This window comes from Dichotomopilus funicola (genome assembly GCF_033296635.1).
Source record: "Dichotomopilus funicola strain CBS 141.50 unplaced genomic scaffold C8A04scaffold_31, whole genome shotgun sequence".
Taxonomy (NCBI): domain Eukaryota; kingdom Fungi; phylum Ascomycota; class Sordariomycetes; order Sordariales; family Chaetomiaceae; genus Dichotomopilus; species Dichotomopilus funicola.
The window spans coordinates 80,829-103,543 of record NW_026944052.1 but is presented as its reverse complement, the minus strand read 5'-3'; the positions used below and the strand labels follow the sequence as shown (position 1 = coordinate 103,543).

At 56.2% G+C, this 22,715-nt stretch overlaps 5 protein-coding genes across 5 annotated transcripts; 3 read left to right on the top strand and 2 right to left on the bottom strand.

Annotated features, from left to right (window-relative positions):
• Window positions 1-168: 168 nt before the first annotated feature.
• On the bottom strand, window positions 169-9,827 carry C8A04DRAFT_12190 (uncharacterized protein; the record flags this gene model as incomplete). The annotated part of the gene is made up of 11 exons (XM_062777243.1): window positions 169-1,149; window positions 1,258-3,966; window positions 4,044-4,199; window positions 4,327-5,931; window positions 6,007-6,292; window positions 6,357-6,766; window positions 6,835-7,000; window positions 7,232-7,909; window positions 8,029-8,394; window positions 8,477-9,428; window positions 9,701-9,827. 11 exons carry the CDS (start codon window positions 9,825-9,827, stop codon window positions 169-171), a joined length of 8,436 nt encoding a protein of 2,811 aa, XP_062637012.1.
• A 611-nt stretch (window positions 9,828-10,438) lies between these two features.
• C8A04DRAFT_28632 (major facilitator superfamily domain-containing protein) lies at window positions 10,439-12,073 on the top strand (the record flags this gene model as incomplete). Its single annotated transcript, XM_062780717.1, has 1 exon — window positions 10,439-12,073. One exon carries the CDS (start codon window positions 10,439-10,441, stop codon window positions 12,071-12,073), a length of 1,635 nt encoding a protein of 544 aa, XP_062637011.1.
• Window positions 12,074-12,680: 607 nt separating this feature from the next.
• C8A04DRAFT_28631 (uncharacterized protein) lies at window positions 12,681-14,198 on the bottom strand (the record flags this gene model as incomplete). The annotated part of the gene is made up of 1 exon (XM_062780716.1): window positions 12,681-14,198. One exon carries the CDS (start codon window positions 14,196-14,198, stop codon window positions 12,681-12,683), a length of 1,518 nt encoding a protein of 505 aa, XP_062637010.1.
• A 2,292-nt stretch (window positions 14,199-16,490) lies between these two features.
• C8A04DRAFT_28630 (uncharacterized protein) lies at window positions 16,491-16,868 on the top strand (the record flags this gene model as incomplete). The annotated part of the gene is made up of 1 exon (XM_062780715.1): window positions 16,491-16,868. The coding sequence occupies one exon, from the start codon at window positions 16,491-16,493 to the stop codon at window positions 16,866-16,868; it is 378 nt and encodes a 125-aa protein (XP_062637009.1).
• A 1,940-nt stretch (window positions 16,869-18,808) lies between these two features.
• Window positions 18,809-22,325, top strand: C8A04DRAFT_28629 (putative flavin-dependent halogenase/O-methyltransferase bifunctional protein; the record flags this gene model as incomplete). The annotated part of the gene is made up of 5 exons (XM_062780714.1): window positions 18,809-19,030; window positions 19,184-19,226; window positions 19,322-20,305; window positions 20,398-21,218; window positions 21,309-22,325. The coding sequence occupies 5 exons, from the start codon at window positions 18,809-18,811 to the stop codon at window positions 22,323-22,325; spliced, it is 3,087 nt and encodes a 1,028-aa protein (XP_062637008.1).
• Between the last annotated feature and the right edge of the window lie 390 nt (window positions 22,326-22,715).

Sequence of the window (22,715 nt, the reverse complement as noted above, 5' to 3'; positions counted from 1 at the left end):
GAGACAAATAAGAAAAACGAGAGAAATATATATTCAACTTAGAGCAAGTAAGAGAAATATCGGGCTCGGGTTAGGGTTAGGGTTAGGGTTAGGGTCCATCACTTCTCTCTAACCCTTACCCCTGAACACCAAACCCAGGACAAACTAGTACTGGACATTATCCACGCCTCACCACCCACCAGCCGCAACAAACTCATCAAACGTGCCCAACCCCACCTCAACCTCAACCACCCCCAGCGCCGGAATCCGCTCCGTCCACTCATTGTCATCTTGCGCTCCGTCATCACCAACCCTCCCCCCGACAACCTCCAACGTGACTCCGTCTCGCACACTCTTTGACCACACCACCCCGGCCTGTCCCTCTCCCAGAGAAGCATTGATTGCTGCTGTTGAGGCATCGCCTTCTGTGAGGCTGTCATGACCGCCCAGCAAAAGCACACCAACCCCCCCACTCTTCGTCCCGTTCCCTTGCTTCAACAAAGCCCCCGCAACAGCATATATCACCCCTCTTTCCGTCCCGCCGAGGAGGTACGGGCCACCAGGCTGCTCGGCTTTGATCGCGGATACTAGGGCGTTTGTTGTTGCGGTGCTGATAGCACTACCACCCTCATGACCACTGTCACCACCAACAGCAGTAGCACCACCAGTAACGCCAGCACCCGCCAAAACCTCAACCCCAAAAACCGCCAACTCCGCACTCCCCAACGGCGGAAGCGACAAATACCCAAATGTCGAGCCCAAACCACTTACACCTCCACCTTCATCATCAGCCCCTTCGTTAGCGGCGTCTATATCAGGCAGGAAGAACAACTTTGGCGAGTCGGACGTGCGCGGGCCTTGGTAGTGGAAGAGGTGGGCTTCTTCTTCTTCTGCTGTTTCTGCTGCTGCTGTCGGACTGTCGTTACCACTTTTGTCGGCGGGGTGGTGTTTCGGGGGTGAGAAGAGTGAGTCCGAGGATGGGACAGGGGAGGTGGGTGCTGTGGGAGTGAGGAGACGGGAGGGGTTCGTCGGTGTCGATGCCGACGCCGACTCCGAATTCGATCCTGAATCCGAAGTAGTCGATTCCGACTCAGCATCAACATCATCACCAACAATGCCAGCCCCCCCATCAGACCCACCGATCTCAGCCAAATGCGCAAGCAACGCAGCCTTCGAATCGCCAATCGTCTCGTTTTCCAGGAAAAATGCCGCCGGCAGGTGCAAATCGAGTTCCTTGCCCAGCTGGGCAAGCACGTTGATGGCCATGACCGAGTCGACGCCGAGGTCGGTGTAGGCGGTGTCGTCGGCGAGTTCGTCGGGGGTGCAGCCGCTTTCGCTGGCGATGATGGAGAGCATGGTTTGGATCATGCTCGTGTGGTCTGTGGCTTGTCTTGACTTGGCTGGGAGTGGTGAGGGGACCGGGCCGGGAGTGGTTTCCGAAGTGCGAGTGGTGTTGCTGCTGTTGTTCGACTTTGACGGACGAGAACCGCCGCCCAGAATCATCTCCAGTGCAGCCTTCTTCAACCGCAGGAACTTGATCCCCAGCGTAGCCTGCACCAACTCCCCCCCTTCCGCAAACACATAACAATCCCCCCTGACCCCATGCCCCGTTCCGCCGTCAACCTCATCCTGCAGACACGTATACACAGTATACACCCCGCCAGCCTTTAACTCCCGTACCTGATGCCATGCCTCAAACCCCACCGCCAAACACGCAACATCCTCTGGATACCGCAGCCCACAGTTGAGCACAAACCCAGCAAGATGCGTCACGGCATCAATCCAGTACGGACTGATATGAAACGAGGACCTGCTGATATCCCCAGCGGTGAGCTGCACTCTCCCCACGGCATCCGCGCAGTCCGCACTCAAAATCACCTGCTGTAGACCCTGGTACGGTTCGGCGTAGGACACGACGCCCGAGAAGAGCTGGTAGGTTTCTTGCTTGGCGAGATGGCGGGCGCCGCTGCTAAACTCGGCTTGTTTCCGGAGGGTGTCGATGCGGGATTTGACGAGGTAGAGGGTTTGCGGGAGGGTGGTTTTCCAGGGGGAGGTGATGTCGAAGGCGACGTGGGCTTTGCCGTGGTGGGTGAGTTTGTTGTTGGTGGTAGTGAGCTTCGAGGCGAATTCCACCTCGACCGCTGCGTCGGCTACGCGGTACGATGCCGTCACTTGGATTACGGTGTGCGGGACCGTGTCTGGGTTGAGGATCAGGCCTTGTCCGAGCTCCACGCCGCGAAGAGATAGGGCCGGAAGCGCGGTGGCGTTGCCGTGGACGCGGTAGAAGATGTGCTTTGCAGCTGTGAGCGCGATGTCCTGGAACACACCCAGCGGACAAATCTCAAACCCGCCGACCACATGTCCCTTGATCGCCTTTAGTAGCTGCTCGTCAGCGAGTTGCGAGGTGAACGTAATAATCCTGGCCGTGCCCTCCGTCTTATCGCTCTCCACACGCTGCAGCGTCGTTGTCGGGAACCCGGAGGTTCCTGTGGCTGTTTCAGAAGACACGGCCGCCACAGCGTCCACGGTGGTCATATACGGCGTCCAAAAGTCCCGCTCGTCAAACGCGTAAGTGGGCAAGTCAATAAACGTCAGCGAGCCCGTAAACGGTTTGTGAAACTCAGGCCAGTCAATCTCGACGCCGGCCTCATACGCCCCCTTCAACAACTCCGACAGCGTAGCCCAGCAGTCTCTGCCCTGCTTCAGCGACGGTAGAAATACGGAACCCGAGGAACTTGAACCGTCAAGACAGCGACGCACAAGGCCTAGACAGACCGGATCGGGCCCCATCTCGAACCATAGCGTCTTAGTCTGCGGGTCGTGGGCGAACAGCCCGTCTTCAACACCGGCCTCAACAGCTCCGCAAAAGTCGACCTTCTGCCGGGCTTGTCGAGCTAGGTACGCCGGAGAAAACACGCCGGCTGTTTTCCGGTGCACGCGGCCGGTCAGCGTGGACACGACGGGGATAGCGGGCTCGGCAAAGTGCGTGCCCCGGGCGATACCCTGGTACTCATCGAGGACCGGCTCGACCTGGCTGGAATGGAATCCGTACGGGACGCGCAGCTGCGTGGCTCGCTGCCCCTCAGCCTCGAGGGCTTTCTTGAGCGTCCCGATCTCGGCTACCGGCCCACTGGCCACGGTCAGTGACGGTGCGTTGGCACACGCCACGGCGCAGGAGCGGAGACTGAGTTGCTGGATCTGCTGGGCGAGGTCTTCCTCCGGCATGCTCACGGCCAGCATGGCGTAGGCGTCCGCGACGAGGTGTTTCTCCATGAGCTTGGCACGCTCGCCGACGAGGAGGAGTGCTTCGCTGGCTGATAGCACGCCGGCCACGCACAGGGCTGCGTACTCGCCTAGGCTGTGGCCCATGACGGCATCGGGGGTGATACCCCAGGCGTTTACCAGCCTGGCCATGGCTAGTTCGAGTGCTACGATGGCTAGTTGGATCTGTACTGTTGATGCCTCGGCTGGGTCGAGGGGCTTGATGTTGATTTCCTCTTGTCCCCCATTCACATCAGAAAGGAGGCCAACAAAATCCGGCAGACCAACCGCACTCGCCATCTGCTGATACAGCAACACCGTCTCCCGAAACCGCCGCGACGTGCGGAACAGCGTGGCTCCCATGCCGGCGTACTGCGAGCCTTGGCCGGTAAACAAGAAAACCCGACTAGGCACTTTGGGTTTGGCCGGAGCCGCGTCGCTTTGCTTATCTAGATCGGTGCGGATCTGCCGGACAATGGCCGCGATAGAGTCGCCGACGTAGGCCCGGCGCAACTGCTCGTGCATCCGTCGGGCCGTGGTCGTGTAGGCGAGGTCTGCGAGGTTGGTCTCGGGGTGGCTCTCGAGGAAGGCGAGGAGTCGTTCGGAGTTTTGTCGCAGGGAGGCTGGCGTGCGGGCTGATACGGCCACGACGTGCCACGGTCGGGTGTCTGCTGGTTTAGGGGGCCGTTGGGGGGGCTCTTCCATGGCGATGGACACGTTGCCGCCCTGGATGTAAATAGTTGGCCAACATTTTCTCATAGAAATCAAGAAAAATGAGAGGGGAAGGAGGACGTAATACGCACCGAAGCATCAAAACTGTTGACCACAATCTTGATCTTACCATCCCCCTCAGCACTTGGAAGCAGCGCCGTCGGCTCCGTCGCGATCTTGATCCCCGATTTGGCCAGATCGGGGAACTTGTGGTTCAACTCGAACGGCCACCCAGGCTGTGGCGGGATCTGTCGCTCGCGGAGCATCATGATGGCTTTGATCACCGACGTGATACCGGCGGCCTAAATATCAGTGTTAGTATCCACTCGGAATAGATAATGTAAAAAAAACCAAAAAGGAAAGCAAAACACCTACCCCCTCACCATGCCCAACAGCGGCCTTCACAGCACCAACCGTCAACAAACCCTTCCTCTTCTTCCCCCCTTTCCCCCCGGCCAACCCCCCAATAACCGACCTCACCTCCTCCACATCCCCCGCCTGCGTGCCCGTCCCATGCATCTCCACATACGCCAACTCCCCCGGCTCAACCCCCGCCTGCCTCAACGCCCTCCCATACGCAACCTCCTGCATAGCCGCACACGGTCTCGTCATCGACGGCGCATCCACCCCATACGCCCTGCCCGCGCCCCGCACGACCGCCAACACCCGATCATTATCAGCAACAGCATCCTCCAACCGTTTCATCACTACCACGCCCACCGCCTCCCCGCGCGCATACCCATCCGCATCCTCATGAAACGTCCGACACCCGCCCGTAGTCGACAACATCCCCGCCCGACTGAGCCCGGCATACGTGGTAGGGGACACCAGTACGCTAGCCCCGCCGGCGAGGGCCATATCACACTCACGAGACAACAGCGCAGCAGCCGCCATAGCGACGGCCGCGGCGCTCGTGGCACACGCGGCATCGAGCGCATGGGAGCCGCCGCCGAAGCGGAAACGGTGGTGCAGGCGGCTGGGCGCGAAGGCGCGGCTGAAGCCGGGCACGTAGTAGATGTCGGCGCCGCGCTGGTTGAGGATCTCGCGCCATTCGTCGGCGGCTTGGCCGATGTAGCTTGCTACGCGGGCACCGCCGGCGGCGATGCCGCCTTGTGGGTTGTAGCCGGCTGATTGGAGGGCTTCGTAGGCGGTTGTGAGGAGGAGGCGGTGGCCTGGGTCGGTTTGGGAGGCTTCGCGGGGGGAGAGGTTGAAGAGACGGTGGTCGAAGAGACCGGGGGAGGAGAGGAAGGCGCCGTGGCGGGCGGTGGTGGAGTTGGGTTTGGTTCCTGTCGGGTCGTAGAAGGCGTTGATGTCGAAGCGCGAGGGGGGGATTTCTTTGATGTGGCTTTTGCCGTCGAGTAGGTCGGCCCAGAAGCCCTCGATTGTGTCGTTCTCGGGGAACCGGCCGGCCATGCCCACGATAGCCACTAGACCGGAGTTGGGACGGCCTTGTTGGGTTGTGTCTTCTGGGTTGGGGGTTTCTTGACTAGATGGCTGGACCTCGTACTCGAGACCATTTGCTTTGAGCGCCTGTGTGGTAGCTGCTTGGTGACTCGTCGGGCCCATGACCCAGAGCTTCACAAGCCCTTCACCTCGCTGCGGTAACCCTGCTACGCTCTCACCGATCGTGTCGGTGATGTACAATGCCTTGTGAGCAACATCGACAACAATCTCCTCCACGAGAGACCCAAGTCTGGGGTGGTCGTACGCTGTACACGACCCAGCTGGTGAGAGCATGCGCGCTTTGGTCGGATCCAGGGGTTGTTGAAGCAGCGGCGAGCTCCCGAGAATCTTGACCGCGTCGACTTTGGGGGACCAGCAGCTGTGCATGGGACCGTCGACATCGGTGGGCACACTGGCGGCATTGCCAATTTCCGGGGACCACGATGATAGCGAGGCCATGGTAGACGGAGGCCCAATGAGGGTCAGCCAGCCCTTGGCTACCACTCCGATGGCAATTCTTCGAGGGCCGGGGATCCCCTAGGCGGTTGTTAGACTCCGGCTTTCCCGCACCACACAGCGGCCTTAAGGCTCCGGTACACAGTATGTACATACCTCACTCTCATGAAACTTATCAAGAATCCCCTGGACCTGATCCTGTCCCAAACCCACATACGTCCTTCCCCAACTTGCTGGCCCATCCTCGATCAGCCGCTTTCGCTGGGCAACCTCACAGGCCAATCGAAAGCTGATCGACACCATCTCACGAGCCAAGGCAAAGAGCTGGCTCGTATCTTGAGCCGCTACAGCCGCTGCTGCAGGAAGCAGTCCACCACAAAACCCAATGATGTCGACGGGCTGGTGCGTAGATCCGAGGATGGTAGGGTCTGTATCCGCGTGTCTTTACAGCGCATGGTTAGTTAAACGAGACACAAAAGCTAACAAGAGAGTGACTCTCCACATACACAATCAGCTGCCCCAGCCGGCCCGCACACAACAGCACAGTAGCCACAGCCAAGTTGCCACCTCCCGGGCTATCCACAGCCTCAGCCATCTCCAGCAGAGACGCCGTTGTCCCCTCCCAGCCATGCACGGCTTTGTCCGTCCGGCTGAACTCAGTCTGGATCACCTCTGTCGCCTCGCGGAGGAACCGCTCCGCGGCAGGTACGGTTTTCCCATGCTGGACGAGTGCTTTGACCGACGCGAGCTTCTCGATCGAGTAATCGCCGAATAGCAGGAGATGTCTGGGTGGCGTTAAGCTGCCCATGATGAGACTGTTTCCGGGCAATAAAATCTGTTGAAAGGAAGAACAAGAGTAAGAGGGTGGACTACCACGGCTGGGGGAGTTGGATGGCTTGGCTTTTCTTTTGATACTCTCCCTTATACCCTGACCTTGCCACCTTCGGCTTCCGAGACTGGAGAGTAATTATCGTAAGCAATGACACCGCTGAAAATTATCATAAAATTATCATGTGATTGCCGATCATACAGCCGGTAGAATTGGAGATAATATCCAACGATTTGAAGATGGTCGGTATTGCCAGGGACCAGGGTTCCCAGCGCTAACACCTGTGCCGGGCCAGATCCGCGCAGTCGGGCAGTTTGGGGCCTGGGACTTTGAGTCCATTACTATGTAGCCCTTATCGGACAATTTTGGGTACCCGCCAATGTGTGATATGGTTCTCTCCGACCACAAAGGGCCATAATACCGCTGCACTCTGTTGGCTCTTACACCGGGCGCCGCTACGCTGAAAATCTTGGGTGTGTCCCTAGGCAAAATCAGTCCATTCAGTTCAAATTTCAAGTACAATGATGAATATACCTGATTAATTCAATTTACAAGGGTAAGCCTAAACCACCCACCCAAGACATATCCTCCATGGCAAACAAGGGCTCTCCCGTGTCCAAAACAATGTCATGAAAAGGGAAATCCTGAAACTGAGGAAGCCCGAGGTCGGGCTGGCCCCTCGGAACATTCGTCCCCACGTCTACCCCCAATTGGGGCCCGGTACCCCCACCGCTAGTAACATGTTGATGGAAATGGTGGGGGTCAGCCATCGCCATGCCCGACGAGATGGTCTCAAAGGTGGCCAGGCACTGCGACACAAACGGGCTCAGATGCGCGTGGGCCCGGAGTGCCTCCATCGCTCGGCTCCACGATTCAGACACCGCCGGAGTGCAAAGCTTGGGCTGCAGGGTCGCTGCCATTAGCACAGTGCTGGCGACGTGCAAGTAAAACACCCGATACCACCATGGGATCAGGCCGATCGTGACTGTTGGATTGGAACCGGTCTCATCCTGGTGGTTGGGTGTCGGTGATGGGGTGCGGCACTCGTCTATCACCAGCGAGATCACCTTTTGCGCGTTTTCAATGCACAGCGCGGCACAATTTTGGACTACCTGGACACCGAGACTCCCACTTGTGCCATCATCCGTATCGTATGGTGTAGTTTGAGGGCGTAAGAGGCAGTGGCGAGCTAACATCGGTCGGAAAAGAGTAACATGAGCGTGAAAAAATCTAAGATGATCGGTGTAAGCCATGGTAGCTAGTACACTATATTCGCGCTGGGGGGGGGAAAGGAAAAGAAGAAGGGGCAATAACAAGAACCTGTGTAAGTCAAATTACACCAAACGTACCGAAGTCGAAGAAGAAGTGCCTGTGTAAACACGACGCTATTACTCCGGAGGTCGACGTGACCGTGTCGCAACGACAATGGGAGATCCTGGGCCCATTTGTTGAGATAGGCCTCAAATTTAGGCAGGTCGCTGATATGTTCGTCAAACCGACCCAAACGCGGAAAGCTCGGGCTGCTCAACCTCGCGGATCGAACGGGAAGGTGTGAATGCAATATGCGATCTGAAAGCTCATAGAGATCCATGGTCTTTTCAAGGTAGTTGGGCGTCCGGGCTTGAGATCGGCTTCTCCCGTCTTCTTCAGGGCCATCCTGCGGCTGGCTGGACCAGACAGCCATTGGTGTCCGCCCCGATACCCAAGAGACCATTCTAGAGCGGGCGTTCCGCCGTCAGCCGCCCCATATTTTGAACATAACTGAATAAATTATGAAAATTGGGGTGGCCCCCTTACCTGTCCATGTAAACGCACAAGTTCCACAACTGATCTCGGAAAGCAGCGCGACTACGAGTTGGAGATTTATTGTCTGCGGCTAAAGCGGGCCTGTCCAAACCGATGCTCTGTGCTATCCGGACTGCCACGCCCACAGCCATCCACGTTTGATGCAGGTTGTCGGAACACTGTAGGTACCTGGCCATAAGAAGCAAACATTGAACAATCTCGGGCGATCCAGGCTCCCATATGATGGTCTCTGGGCGGAGGATTGCCCAGGCACGGCAGAAGTACGCATTGCTGGCTTTATTCCGTTCGTCGGCCGCCCGGTCTTCTTGCAACTGCGTGGCTAGGGCAAATATGGTATTCAGAATGCTCAAAAACACGCGCTCATCCATGTTCTCCGGCAGAGCGCAACCAGCAAAGAGAGCCTCATATGAGCGGTAGAACGCTTCCTCTTCCAGAATTGGCTCCAGAGGCTGCAGATGCCGCCAAAACATGTTGACGAGTTGGTCCGCGTGCCTCCGTTGGGGAAGCACACTGCTGTCGACATCTTCACTCCCGCCGGTGTCGAGGTGGAGATCAAACAGCGGGGCGTCTTTCAGCGGCGTCTTTCCGATGCTGGTCCTTTTGCTGGACGGGCGGCCCATCTTGGCGTCCAGGGCGGCTGTGACCTCCCCCACAAAGACCTCGTGGACAACCCCAGATTGTGGGTCTGCGGACTGCACTCTGTCTGGATCAATCTGACCCGACAGCTCGGAAGTAGGGGAGGAAGGACGGCTCGGGACGGGACGGGGCGTTGGTTCTTGGGCAGCAGCTGTCTTAGGAAACTCGCTCATTCCGCCAGCGCTCATCCGTAGAAGAGGACGGCCCCGAGGATCGACATAGTCGACGGCCCGGGTGCCGTTGGAAAGAGGCAGCAAGCCATTGCGGTAAGAGCAAGGATTACCTTTCTTCTGGCAATGGTTACAGGCTGTATATGCACCCACGGGCTGGTCAGATTAGCTAGACCTTGGACTCGGGGATTGAGAAAGCTTGAAGAAAAAAATGTAATATGTCGAAATCCCCTGGATGAATCCTGCGAAAGCAGGGTGTGGGGGGAACACATGGAGGAGCGACATGGAACTGATTGGACTTCAAACACCCGCCAACACCGCCTCCCAGACCCTGTTCCAAACTACCAAGGATGGTACTAACCGCGGCATGCTGAATGAGCAGCCCTTGGTAAATGGTAATTACACGTACCTGGTCGTGCTCCGTCGCACTTCTTTTTTCTTGTGCGACAGCGCTCACAAGCAACTGCGATCTTGAGCCTCTTGGCCCGCTGTTGGCGGTAGACTCGATCCGGCGATCGCTCGTCTGTCTCTGACATGATGCATTCTCTAATGAGTCCAATCTCGTGCGTGTGGAATGTGAGATTTGGCTGTCTTTGCAAAAGCGTGGCCGTTGGGCGGAACTAGTCCGAAAGACCTGAACACAATAGGCGGATATGGATTCGGACGTAAAGATGGGGTCGGTGGAAGGGAAGGAAAGAGAGCGGGATTGTGGGACAAAAGGCAAGTTGGGCAAATGGATGAGGGCGGGGGTTGTTGTCGGGGCAGACGTAATGGCGGAAGTAGGGCGGAATGGAGCGGAACAGCGGATGCGGAAGGATTATGATTGGCCAATGCCGCGCAATGACAGCAAATGAGATCGTCTTGCCAGACAAAAATGGCAAGTGGGCGGGATGGATTGCGCTTTCCTGGCGGAGAGGCGGAACGGACTCATTAACTATTGGCCACGCCAAAAGGTCCCATGCCAAGAAAGAGACTGGCGGATCGGGACTGACTGGTGCTCAAACAACACCAACAAACAAACATTGGTCGAGTTGGTGATATCACATCCCGATTGTTAATCCCAAAAAAGGAGAAAGAAAAAAGAATCAAGTTTTGGGTTGGGGGTTGTCTGGTCTCAATAAATCACAATTTTGGTCTTTCATCGAAAATGGCAACAAAAAAAATCGAACAAAACCACGAGCACGGCCCCGAACGGTCGGTCACCAACGCAGCCGGCGGTAACCCGAGCGACATCGAAGGCCAAGGGCCAGAAAACGAGACTTCGAATCCATCCCAAACTTCAAACGAGATCCCCCAAGCGCACAACACCACCGAAGTCATGGGAAAGCCCGGCCAGCAACCACGGGTCGTCGAGTTCGCACCGGGGGACCCGGAGAATCCAATGAACTGGTCGCCTGCCCGGAAGTGGTTCATCACCTTCATCGTCACGACATCCATTCTAGCCATTACACTGACCTCGTCCGCCTACTCGTCGTCAGGACCGGAGGTCATAGCCGAGTTCAACTCCAACTCTGAAATATTCGCCTTGGGTATCGCTCTGTTTGTGCTAGGCTTTGCGGTAGGACCGGCCTTTTGGGCGCCGCTTTCCGAGTTGTACGGCCGTCAGATTCTGTTTGTCACCACTCACGCTGTGGTTGTGGCGTTTGTGGCAGCTTCGGCGGGTTGCAACTCGATGGCCTCGCTGCTGGTGTTTCGATTCCTGTCGGGTACCTTTGGGGCTTCACCGATGACCAACTCGGGTGGTGTGATTGCCGACCTGTTCCCACCGGCCCAGCGTGGTCTCGCCATGACCATCTTTGCGGCTGCTCCCTTCATGGGCCCCGTTCTCGGTCCCGTGATCGGAGGCTTCATCACCATGACTATCGGCTGGCGCTGGGTCCACGGCGTCTGTAGCATCTTCATCGGGGTTATCTGGATCGCTGGGTCACTGCTACTCCCGGAGACATACGGGCCAGTCCTGTTGCAAAGAAAAGCCAAGGCTCTTACGAAGGAGACCGGATACCCCCACGTCAGCGTGCTCGAGGTGCAAGCCAAGACCTCGAAACCATCCGAAATCTTTAGCCGGGCCCTGAAACGGCCTTGGATTCTTCTCTTTCTCGAACCCATCGTCCTCATCTCATCAACGTACCTCGCCATTCTCTATGGCATCATATACATGTTTCTAGGCGCCTTCCCCATCGTGTACCAACAGCAGCGCGGCTGGAGCCCCGGCATCGGCGGTCTGGCCTTTTTGGGCCTCGCAGTGGGCATGATCATCGGCCTGGCCTACACCATCTACGACAACAAACGGTACACCAAGCTCGGCAAGACAGCCACCCCAGAGTCTCGACTGCCCCCAGCTCTGATCGGAGCCCTTGTACTACCAGCATCCATGTTCGCATTCGCGTGGACCAACAATCCCGGCATCCACTGGTCAGCCAGCATCATCCTCTCGGCACCCTTCGGCTTCGGTTGTGTTCTCGTCTTTCTCTCCTGTCTCAACTATCTCCTTGACGCCTACACGTTGTACGCCGCGTCCGTGCTAGCGGCGGGCGCTATTCTCCGGTCATTGTTCGCGACCGCTTTCCCGTTGTTTGTGAGCAAAATGTACGCCAACCTCGGTATTCACTGGGCGAGTTCGATCCCGGCGTTCCTGACGGTGTTGTGCATGCCGTTTCCATTCCTAGCGTACAAGTATGGCGCCGCAATAAGGATGAAATGCAAGTATGCTGCGGAGGCCGCGTTGATGCTGGCGAAGATGCGTGGTGCTGAGTCAGCCGGTAGTGCCGAGGAAGAGAAGTAGTTGTGGGAAATGGCCCGGGGCGGGGGGTAAGGGGGGATTGTTCAGGATTGGGGAAGGAAGGATCGATGTGAGCATAGGGCAGGGAATTAGGATTCGGCCGACGGAAAGAACAAACGGTAACACAACTTTTGGCCCCACCCCGCTTTTCCGATTCCGTTCTGTCCTTTCTTCGCTGTCTCTCTCGATCTCTTTCTTTCTTCCTTGTGTTTCTAATTCCCTCTTTACATTATGGCCCTTGCCGTTATCATATCTCGAGAGACGGGTAATTACGGGTAACCATTAGACAAGCCAGCCTCGATACAGGGAAGGAGAAACGGGAGTGTTAGACTGATGGGGCTGCCATTCAACATTGTTCATACCATACCATACATAGGTAATGTTACCTTCTTGATCCCAGCGGACCATGCTGCTCTTTTCTTAAAGCGATAACAAAAATCCGAGTGACCCATATCTTTCCACGGAGCCTCGCTAAATTGAGAAAACATGATAACAATACCAAAACTATAAACAGACGAAGCAAACTGACGAGAACCCCCCGATACAGATAGAACCTTAACCCGCCATATATCTCCATCACATTCATCCAGCCACCATTTCATCAAATCAATCAATACACCCAACTCCCTGCCGCACCACCACCCATCAACAACGCCTGAGATTCCCTTACCCCATTCAACTCCCTCCAAACCACCGCCAACCGCTCCCGCACCCTTCCCACCAACCGATCCTGCACCGATTCCGGCAGTTGCACCTGTATCGAACTATTAATACCCCCACCCTCGCACCTCCCCCCTTTCCGGCGGTCATTATCATCACCACCGTCGCGACAACGACGGCCCAGTCCGTCTGCAGCCATCATCCGCTGCGCGAGAACCTCGATTGCGCCATGTAGCTCTTGCAACCGACAGGCCACAACGGCGGCGACGACAGCGGTTTGGAGGGCGGATTCGGCTTCTACGGTGTGAGAGCCGATGGCAATTGTGAGGGAAGGGGCTGTTGCTGCTGCTGAGTTGGTGGGGGTGGTGGTGTTCCCGTTCGACGTTGTGGATATTGGGGATGGTGGCTTGGCGGTGAAGGTTGGTGGTGGTGGTGGTGGTGGGTTGATTTTAATTTGGTGTTTTGATGGGGATGAAGAGGAAGAAGAAAGGGAAGAGTAGGGTGGTGTTACTGTTGGGATTGTTGTTGTTGCTGACGTTGTCGATGATGTTGCGATCAGGTCGGTCACCGCCAGCCGATACCAACCAACCAGCTTCTCCAGAGCTGTCGCCGCAAGAAGATGCAGTTGCGGCCGGCTGGAACAGGCCTCGCATTCAAGGGCGGCTAGGATGGTGGAGGTGGCTTCTCGACCGGAAGTCAGCACTGTGTCGATGCCACGAGCCCCTGATGGTTTGGTGTGATGTCCTTGGCGATCGATGGTTGTTGTTGGGGGAGACGAAGAGAATGATGAGGAGGTCGTGGAAGACGAAGATGAAGAGGAAGACAGCGACGACAACGACGCAAAATCCGAAGCAGGAGACGGTGAAGAGGGGCTTGACAAACACATCTCGGCACGGGTGTGCAAGGCGTTGACGACGTTGGTGGCGGCGGCAATACAGGGGCTGGTTGGGTGGGACGGATCCTGCGGGCTCGGGCAGGGAGCCAGATCGGTATGGCTAGTGCGTGTGCGTGTGCTACAAGCGTGAGTGCCACGAGCCTGTGCCGCGCTCGTGGCGGCATTCTGGTAGCACTCACTGCTGACCGCATGGCTTCCCATGTCTGCCAAGATCATGGCCTCTGCACTAGAGGGAGATGATCGTGGTGTTGACGCAGTTACTGGGTCGCCAGTGTCGAGATCGCCTAGATGCCACGACATGGATTCGCCCCAGTCAACCGCGTCGAACGCAACGGAACCGTGGTCTGGGTCGGGGAGGAGACTGGGCAGTGCTGAAGCGGCTGGGCCAAAAAGAAACTCGGCTTCATCCTCCCGGTGGTCCGGAGATGTACTGGTCATGTCGGTTGTTGTTGTTGTTGTTGTTGTTGGGTCGAGACTGAAGAATCGACCGACGTCGCCTGGCCGGTTGTTGGACTGATAAATTCTCCCGACAAACTGGGCCGGCTCGGATTCGGGATACAAGCTCCATTCCATCGTGGATGATCGCTGCTTGGATGGGGGAAATCGGGGAGGACAAGACGAAGCAACGGGACACCGAGTTACCAAACGATGTTTGTCTCGCTCAGCCCTTTTGGGTACACAGAAGAGCATACACGAATGGCCTAACGGGAAAATGAGCAGCCACGAGGTCTTGCTTCGCCGTCTGGTCTAGTGCTGCTGTCCAGCCTCCCTCGAACTCCGGAAACGTGGTGGTCTTGTCTCAAGAAGTACTCTTACAAATACCGTGTCGGAACGGCCTTCGCTCACGGCCCGCATCCCCAAGTCAAGCAGCGGCGGATCTAACGGGGGGGACTTTCCGCCCGCTAGTACCCTTGGTCCGCCCGCCGACGTCTCGGTAAGCCTTGTCAACCTTTTTCGCAACAGGCCTTTCTCGACAACCGTGATTTAACGTGCAGCTGCGCTGTTACTTCTGCGGACAGTCAAATGTGGGGACTCGGCGAGTAGAAATACGCGGCCACTCAGCACCGGCGGGAATACGCAATTGGAGCTTGATTCTGGAGATTTATTTGATGCACTCATCTAAGTCTGTTAGACAAAGGCCTAAGGGCATAGGCCGGTCGACTCTTTCTGTGCTCCTCTTCCTTCTCCTCGTTTCTTTTTTCTTTCTTTCTTTATGGTGTCATTTTCCCTGGATTCCTTGGTCTAAGCCGCTCCGTCAAGCACCCCGCCTTCTCCCGCGCCCAGCTTCCCCGGCCTCGGAAAGCTTCGCAACGAGAACCAGGGGCTGATGATAATGGGTGAGAGGCGCGTGTCAGCATCGTGCCAAGTTCCTCCGAGGTGGTGGTGCCAGCAGCGCTCCCGTTGGCCAACCGTGTTCGGCTAATTAAGAAGATGCTTCGTGACAATGACGGGTTCGAGCGGACCGTACCTTTCTGTTTTTGAATGAACTCAACCAGTCAGGAAAGGGTGGCCGATAACCGATCGTTAGAGTAGCCACCGATGGCGTTCTCAACAAGGTGCGATTTCTTTTTTTCTGGCTTTCTCCTCCCATCCGCAACTTGTGTCCTCCGATGGACGCTTCGGGTTCCCAACCTTTTGTTTCAAAAGCGAAAAAAGAAGTACGGAGCAACTGAGCGAGCCAAGGATCCAAGCATCACAGGATAAACAACAAAAACAAACAACAACAACCGCCCCCAAACACACACAACAATGGACAAATCCAGCCAACAAATACACAGGTTCGTGGACCGACAGCCGCAGAGAAAGTTGAAGGACTCTTGTGACATGTGCTCGGCGTCCAAAGTCCGCTGCGACAAACAGAAACCGTTGTGTGGTCGCTGCGAGAAGCTCGACTACCCGTGCTTCTACAGTCCGGCTCGACGTGTGGGTCGTCCTCAGGGGCGAAACGGCAATCTTAGCAACGGTGATGATACTACCACCACGGCCACCAAGAGCAAGTCCAAGGCCCTTCGAAGACGGCGTAGTTCGGTGGCCACAGCCTCGGCGGTCGTAGCCACTGTTCCAACAGCTGGCTCGACAGACATCGACCCCAACTTGGAGACTGCGTCCTCTATTCCCCGACGCCATACCAACCAAAATATCAACAAAAACAACAACCACAACCCAGATCACCAACCTCCCCACGTGGCGTTCTCTCAATTCTCCCCTTATCCAAAACTCCCCCACCTACCCAACAGAGGCCTCCCAACTCCACCCCCCGCGCGCTCTCGTCGGCAGTCTCGCAGCAGCGAAGACCACCACCACCACCATCCCGCTATTGAGGTGCCTGCATCCCCGCCCCCTTCTCGCACCTGCGAGCAAACTGGGACCGACTGTGTGAGCCTGATCATGGCGGTGCAGAATCAATTGGAGTCCACGTTATCGTCTGCTTCTGTTTCGGTTCCTCACAGCAGGTTCGGCAGTGTGAGAGCGGGGCCAGGGGAAAGTTCTAGGTCCGTGATTGAAGTGGCGAGCGCGGCCATGCGGAAGTTGTCGACTATTCTGATCTGCCCGTGCTCTGGCAGACTGGAAACGGGGGTGTTGGTTAGCGCGGCATGCTTGTCCATTTTGGATTTATATGGGGGCGTTGTGCGTCGGTCGGCGGCTGATAGTATGACGGGTGCCAATGAGGAGATACCGGGAGACCGGCTTGGAGTATTAGGTGGGAGTGCCGCTGGAATTGGGAGTGGAGGTTGTTTGAAAAGCGCGGATGGAAACAAAGATACTGAGGGTTGTGGTTGTCACCACCACCCTCAAAACGACATCAGGAATGGGGCTGTCAACGACAACGAAAACGCGAACGGCGGGGAAGAAAACGGGAACATCATGGCGTACTCACCTGCCGAAAGGCCCCTCCTCTTCACCCGCCAGGGCAGCAGCACCAGCATCGTCCGCGAAAATGTAAACTTCATCCTGGTCCACGTTCTTGACGAGTTGGCCAAGTTCGCAGCCGTGGTGTACCAGTTCACCAAGCGGTATGAAGGCTGGGCCGGATCCAGATCCGGGTCGTCTATGTTGTCGGGGCAGGGGTTGACGGCGACGTCGTCTTGTTGTGGTTCAGAAAGCGAGGCTCCCATTCTTCAAGACCTGGCGGCGCTGCTCAAGAGGAGGCTCAAGGCGGTGGGGGATGACACGGCGGCTCGGCTGCAGGGCGATCCGTTACGTCGTGTAACCATGTCCACACACCCGGGACAAGCGGCGTGAATGGGGTTTGGAGGGAAGGGAGTTGTAGGACAGGTATTTATTACTGGGCTCTGGGTTATAAGCTCTGCGTCTAGGGGCAGAAACTTGGCTCAGCAACTTCGGATTATCCACGGGCTATTGGATGGCTGAATCACTTGGCTGTTACATAACGTATTAGGATGATGATCCTGGGCCAGTTCTGGATCAAGGATACTACGGCTAATCGCTATGAATCTTTGTTTGCTCTGGATGAGACCTGCCCAAAACTTTGGGTTTGATTCTTAAAATCTACTTCATTGCCATCGCGGTTGGCCCTTCGGTTGTCACGGACACCGGAGACATCTAGCCTTTCTCGGTTTGGATCTAATTAATTACTTAAAAGGTACTAATTTACATGTTCTCATAGGTCGGAAACCAACGTAATTATTCCCTACTACCTGCCATCCCATCATCACAACAACCACAAATCTACGGAAACAACCCCAAAGCAAATTTACCAACTACTCTCACGTCACAGCTCATAAACCCCCCTACGCCCCCTCGTACAAGACATGAGCACCTACTTTTTCCCGGCCCCAAAAAAGCCACGCATCCACACCCCCACCAAATACGACCCTGACATCCCAGCGTCACATTCAGATTATAAAGGCACGAGCGGCTGGCGAGAGCTGCAGATGCAGATCGAGAGACACAAACACCCCTCTCTTTCACACACACACACACGCACACACGCCAAAACACCGAAACCCGTTCTCACCTTTTGGTATCACCATCATTATCACGGTCAGACCCAACCCACTTTATCCCATCCTGTGGGGCCATAATCGTGGATTAATAAACCAAATTCGGTTAGATATGATTGCCCACCTCGATTGGCCACATGCGGGATGGAATGTTCCTGTTTGAGTGATGTATGCCTGTGATGTGAGCGCTGAGAAAGCTGCCACGCCATGAATCCCCTCTGACAATTGTCGGACTGTCGGACCTTTCTCTAATTAATTAACCTTCCCAATTTATTGTTGGTCATTGATTATGTATCATTTTCAATCATGAGGCTTTCTTCCAAGTCTTTTCCTCTTTTCCCCACCCCTATTCCCTCCTCCTTTCCCTTACCCGGATTGTTTTTTTTTTCGGCCCGTCGGTTTCGAGCTCGACTTCGGCTAGTTTAAGGACACCTCTGTTACTGTACGGGTGTACCCTCCCCCACTTTTCCCTTCGACCCCCACACCATAAACCCACCGGCGCCTGCAGGCAGGCTGCAGACAATGAGGTAGATTACCTCCCATGTATCCTTTCTTATCCCGACGGGCAACCGGTGCGTTTGTTCCGCGTTCCGCCCTTTCTGTTGGGGAGTTCGGGGCGGAGGGGCGGGGGTGGTGCCGTTCTTACTTCGGATTCGGTTCGGGATTATCATCTTGGTCGTCGCCTCGAGCCAGTATTAATGAATTCTGCTGATTCATTCCCGGTGGATTTTGTCCGTCCGTGTTTGAATACCGGCTGGCGCGAGGCCGAGACCGAGACCGAATGAACACACACACACACACACACACACACACACAAGCAGCTTCGTAACCTTCGTGGTCTTTTTTTTTTTCTTGTCGGAGTTGGGGCTTTCGTGGACATGTACGGAAGCCGAGTTTGAAGATGGACACTTGGGAGTCGCGGTCCAACAACGGTGGGATTAGCCAAAGGAAACGGGATGTTGTTGCGGTGGGAAACATCGGGATGTAATTAGTGGCCGATGGGGTGAATAATTAGTAGGAGAGTCAAGAGACATTGACATAAAAACATCCAAGGATTCAGGGACGAAGGAGGGGGTCAGCAGAGTAATTGACCACAGTTATTTACGACACACCTTGCGCCAGTATACAACTCGTGCCTCGAAAGCCCCTTTTCAACATCAGCTAGTCCCCAAAGACGCCGCTCCGAACCTTTGCCCCTCATCGCTCTTTTCCTAGACCATGTCTATCCCCAAGAGCTGCACGGTTCTCGTGGCTGGTGGTGGCCCTGCCGGGTCGTTTGCTGCCGCAGCCTTGGCGCGCGAGGGCATTGACGTCGTGATCTTGGAGTCAGACAAGCACCCGCGGTACCACATTGGCGAGAGCATGCTGCCGTCGATGCGCCACTTTCTTAGGTTTATCGACTGTGATGAGAAGTTCAATGCGCATGGATTTACTAAGAAGGTACGGATGAGAAAAAAGCTCTCATATTTCTGTCAATCCGGTTGTGCTGTTTTCAAAGGTCGTGGGCTTGTTGTTGTTGTGGTTGTTGTTGTTGTTTACGTTTAACGAAAGGTCGTGGGCTAACACGATGCGATGATTAATTATTGATCATAGAATGGCGCGGCATTCCGGTTGAACAACACTCAGCCTGAAGCGTGTAAGTAAACACTGCTTTGTAATGAGTCCCCGGTTTGAAAAAGAAAGGGAAGGCCAAGAAAAGACAATCAAAATTGCGAAGCTGACATTCCCAAGACACGGACTTCATCGCAGCTGGCGGCCCCAACGGGCACGCCTGGAACGTCATCCGATCCGAAGGCGATGAGTTGCTCTTTAACCACGCGGTCGCATGCGGGGCCCAGGGGTTCGACACCACCAAGGTCGAGGCTGTCGAGTTTGAAAATGTCCCCAACAGCACCACGGACAACAGCGCCAGCCACACCGAGGAAGGCATCGTCAACCCTGGCAAGCCCGTCCGCGCCACATGGAAGCGCAAGGACGGTACCACGGGCACCATCTCGTTCGACTACATCATTGACGCGACGGGCCGGTTCGGCTTACTGAGCACCAAGTACCTCAAGAACCGGAAGTTCAACCAGAACCTCAAGAACATCGCCAACTGGGGCTACTGGAAAGGTGGCGGCACGTACGGCGTCGGCACGCACAAGGCTGGCTCCCCCTTCTTCGCGGCCCTGAAGGATGCCAGCGGGTGGTGTTGGTTCATCCCGCTGCACGACGGCACGCACTCGGTTGGGATCGTGCAGAACCAGCAGATGGCTACGGACAAGAAACGCCAGCTGGGCTCGCCGGGGACGAAGGAGTTCTTTTTGCATTCCCTGGACCTGGTGCCAGAGATTAAGGCGCTACTGGTGGATGGCGAGCTAGTTTCCGACATCAAGTCGGCGTCGGACTGGTCGTACAGCGCATCGAGCTATGCCTTTCCGTATGCGCGGATTGTGGGCGATGCTGGGTGCTTTATCGACCCTTTCTTTTCGTCTGGCGTTCATCTCGCGGTGCTGGGTGGGGTCTCTGCCGCTGTCACAATCGCAGCGTCGATTCGGGGCGATTGCGACGAGTCGGCGGCCGCGTCGTGGCACTCAAAGAAGACGTCCGAGAGCTATACCCGCTTCTTTCTGGTTGTCAGCAGCACTCTGAAGCAAATCAGGGCGCAAGAGGACCCTGTCATCCAGGACATTGACGAGGAGGGGTTTCACCGCGCGTTCAATTTGTTCCGACCGGGTAAGTACTAATTAATCAGTCCAAACAAATCATTGCCTGGGCACCGGGCAGAGAGACAAACAGGTGTGGCTGACGAGTATGACGCTACCTAGTTATTCAGGGGACGGCGGACGCAGACCCCAACGGCAAAGTCTCGCAGACTGACATCTCCAACACGGTGAACTTCTGCCTTAAAGCGTTCTCGCAGGTCACGCCGGAGCAGAAAGAAGCGGTGTTGAACAAGCTCCAAAGCGCGGGTCTGGGCGACCAAACCCACGACGACGAGTCCATCATCAAAGCCCTGGACAGCCTGGAAAAGAGCTTGACCCCCCAGGAAGCTCTAGTTCTTGACATCTTGCGCAGCCGGCGCATGATTCGTGAGGATGGGTTCAACATGGACAGCTTCGCCCTTGATGCGATTGACGGGTTGACGCCCAGGCTGGAGCGCGGAAACCTTGGCCTCACCAAAGCCGAGACGGCCAAACTTGACCGAGCTCAGTTGTACTCGGCAGACTTTCTGGAGGGCCGGGGTTCCGGTGTCAGAGCCGAAACCTCCGCGGCGAAGGGTGCAGCTGCGGGTACAAACGGGTCGAATGGACTAAACGGCGTGACCAGTGGGGCGCCCACCACTACGGTTAATGGTCTGAGCAACGGCACGACCAATGGGACGACCAATGGGACGACCAATGGGAGCGGCAACGGCCACATCAACGGTCATACCAACGGTCATGACGAGCACGCAAAGCCCACGGCAACCCAGAGCACGATCAGCGGCACGCCAAAGCCTGCGCTCGGTAGCCTGTTCGTCTCCCCCGTGAATGGCCAGGCTGCTCTGCTAGACGATGTCGGTAGACACGCAGTTATGAACACCCTGTATGAGGCCGCCGAAAACCTCGAGACCCCGTTTGATTTTATAATGCGGATTGGAAACGCGGTTCGTACCCCCTTCATATTTCATACGTTTTTTTTCGATATCAATCGGTTCCCCCTGAGAAGCTGTTACTGACGTTAGGCCATCCGACAGACCCGCCTTCTTACCTTCATCCGCGTAGGGCTCCAACTGAATGTGTTCAAAGCCCTTGTCGACACACCGGAGACCCTGAACGCCGAACAACTTGCAGCCCCGATCGGCGCACACCCCGAATTCGTTGACCGCGTGGTGCGGTACTTGGCCGCCAACCGGCTGGTGGCTGAGGTTGGGCCAGGGCGCTTCGCAGCGCGGAAATTGACGCACTTCCTGGCCGATCCCGGTGTCGCGGGTGGTGCAACGCTCTTCCAAGCTGCTATTGCGCAACATACTCACCACCTGCCCGACTCACATCTCGCTCGCGACAACTACGCCCATACCAGCTACGCTGACATCTCAACTAGCCCATCCGTTTTCCAGGACTGGTCCGGCAGCGATTTCTACCCTTGGCTCAAGGCCCGGCCTGACATATTGTCTTCCTTCCAGGGGTTGATGACGGTCGACCGTGGCGGAGACTGGCTCGATTGCGTCTCCTTTGGCGAATCGGATCTTGGGGCTCCTGGCCAGATGAGTGGTAGACCCGTCCTTGTCGATGTGGGGGGCAACGTCGGCCATCAGGCCCGGCGAATTCTCGCCGGAAACCCTCACTTAGCCGGCCGTTTGGTGGTTCAAGACCTGCCCGAAACGGTTGCCAACGCACCCCCGACTAAGGGCATTACTTTCCAGGCGCATGATTTCTTCAAGCCCCAGCCGGTGCACGGCGCAAAGTATTACTACCTGCGCTCCATTCTGCACAACTGGGATGACAAGCACTCGGTAGATATCTTGCGTGGTCTCGTGCCGGCTCTTGGCCCCGACTCGCTGGTGTTGATCGACGAGCTAGTCGTGCCTGACATGGGTGCTGATACCTGGGTCACCGGCCAGGACCTCAACATGATGCTGTTGTTGAAGGGAGCGGAGCGGACCAAGGGTCAGTGGGACACGCTGCTCGGTAGGGCTGGATTGGAGATTGTCGAGATCAGGACGTATGCGCCGGTGAGGCGAAGCTCTATCATCTTTGCTCAGCGGAAGTGAACGCGGGGGGGGACGGGGAAGCAGAATGCCCGAATCCAGGCCGTCCGTCATTTGAGGTAGTTAGTTGTAGGGTCATTTCTAAACAATTAGTTTGTTCTGTGTTACGAAAGTACAGAATAGCAGGTTTTATCTTTCGAGAAGTACTCTGTTAATTACAAGAGCTTTGATGGTTTACACTCACCAGTCAACGTTAACCACCAAGTCCATGGTAGGCGGAACGAAATGGCTTTTGGTGGTTGGGGGTTGTGGCTGCCATGAGCACCTAAAAGAGTGAAAGAGAGAGAGACAGAGAGCTGACGGAAAGAGCGACGGGGAATCAATTACGGTGTAAGGTTGCACTTGCCTCGCACCTCGACTCTTCTACCCAGGGCATTGAACCCTTCTTCTTAT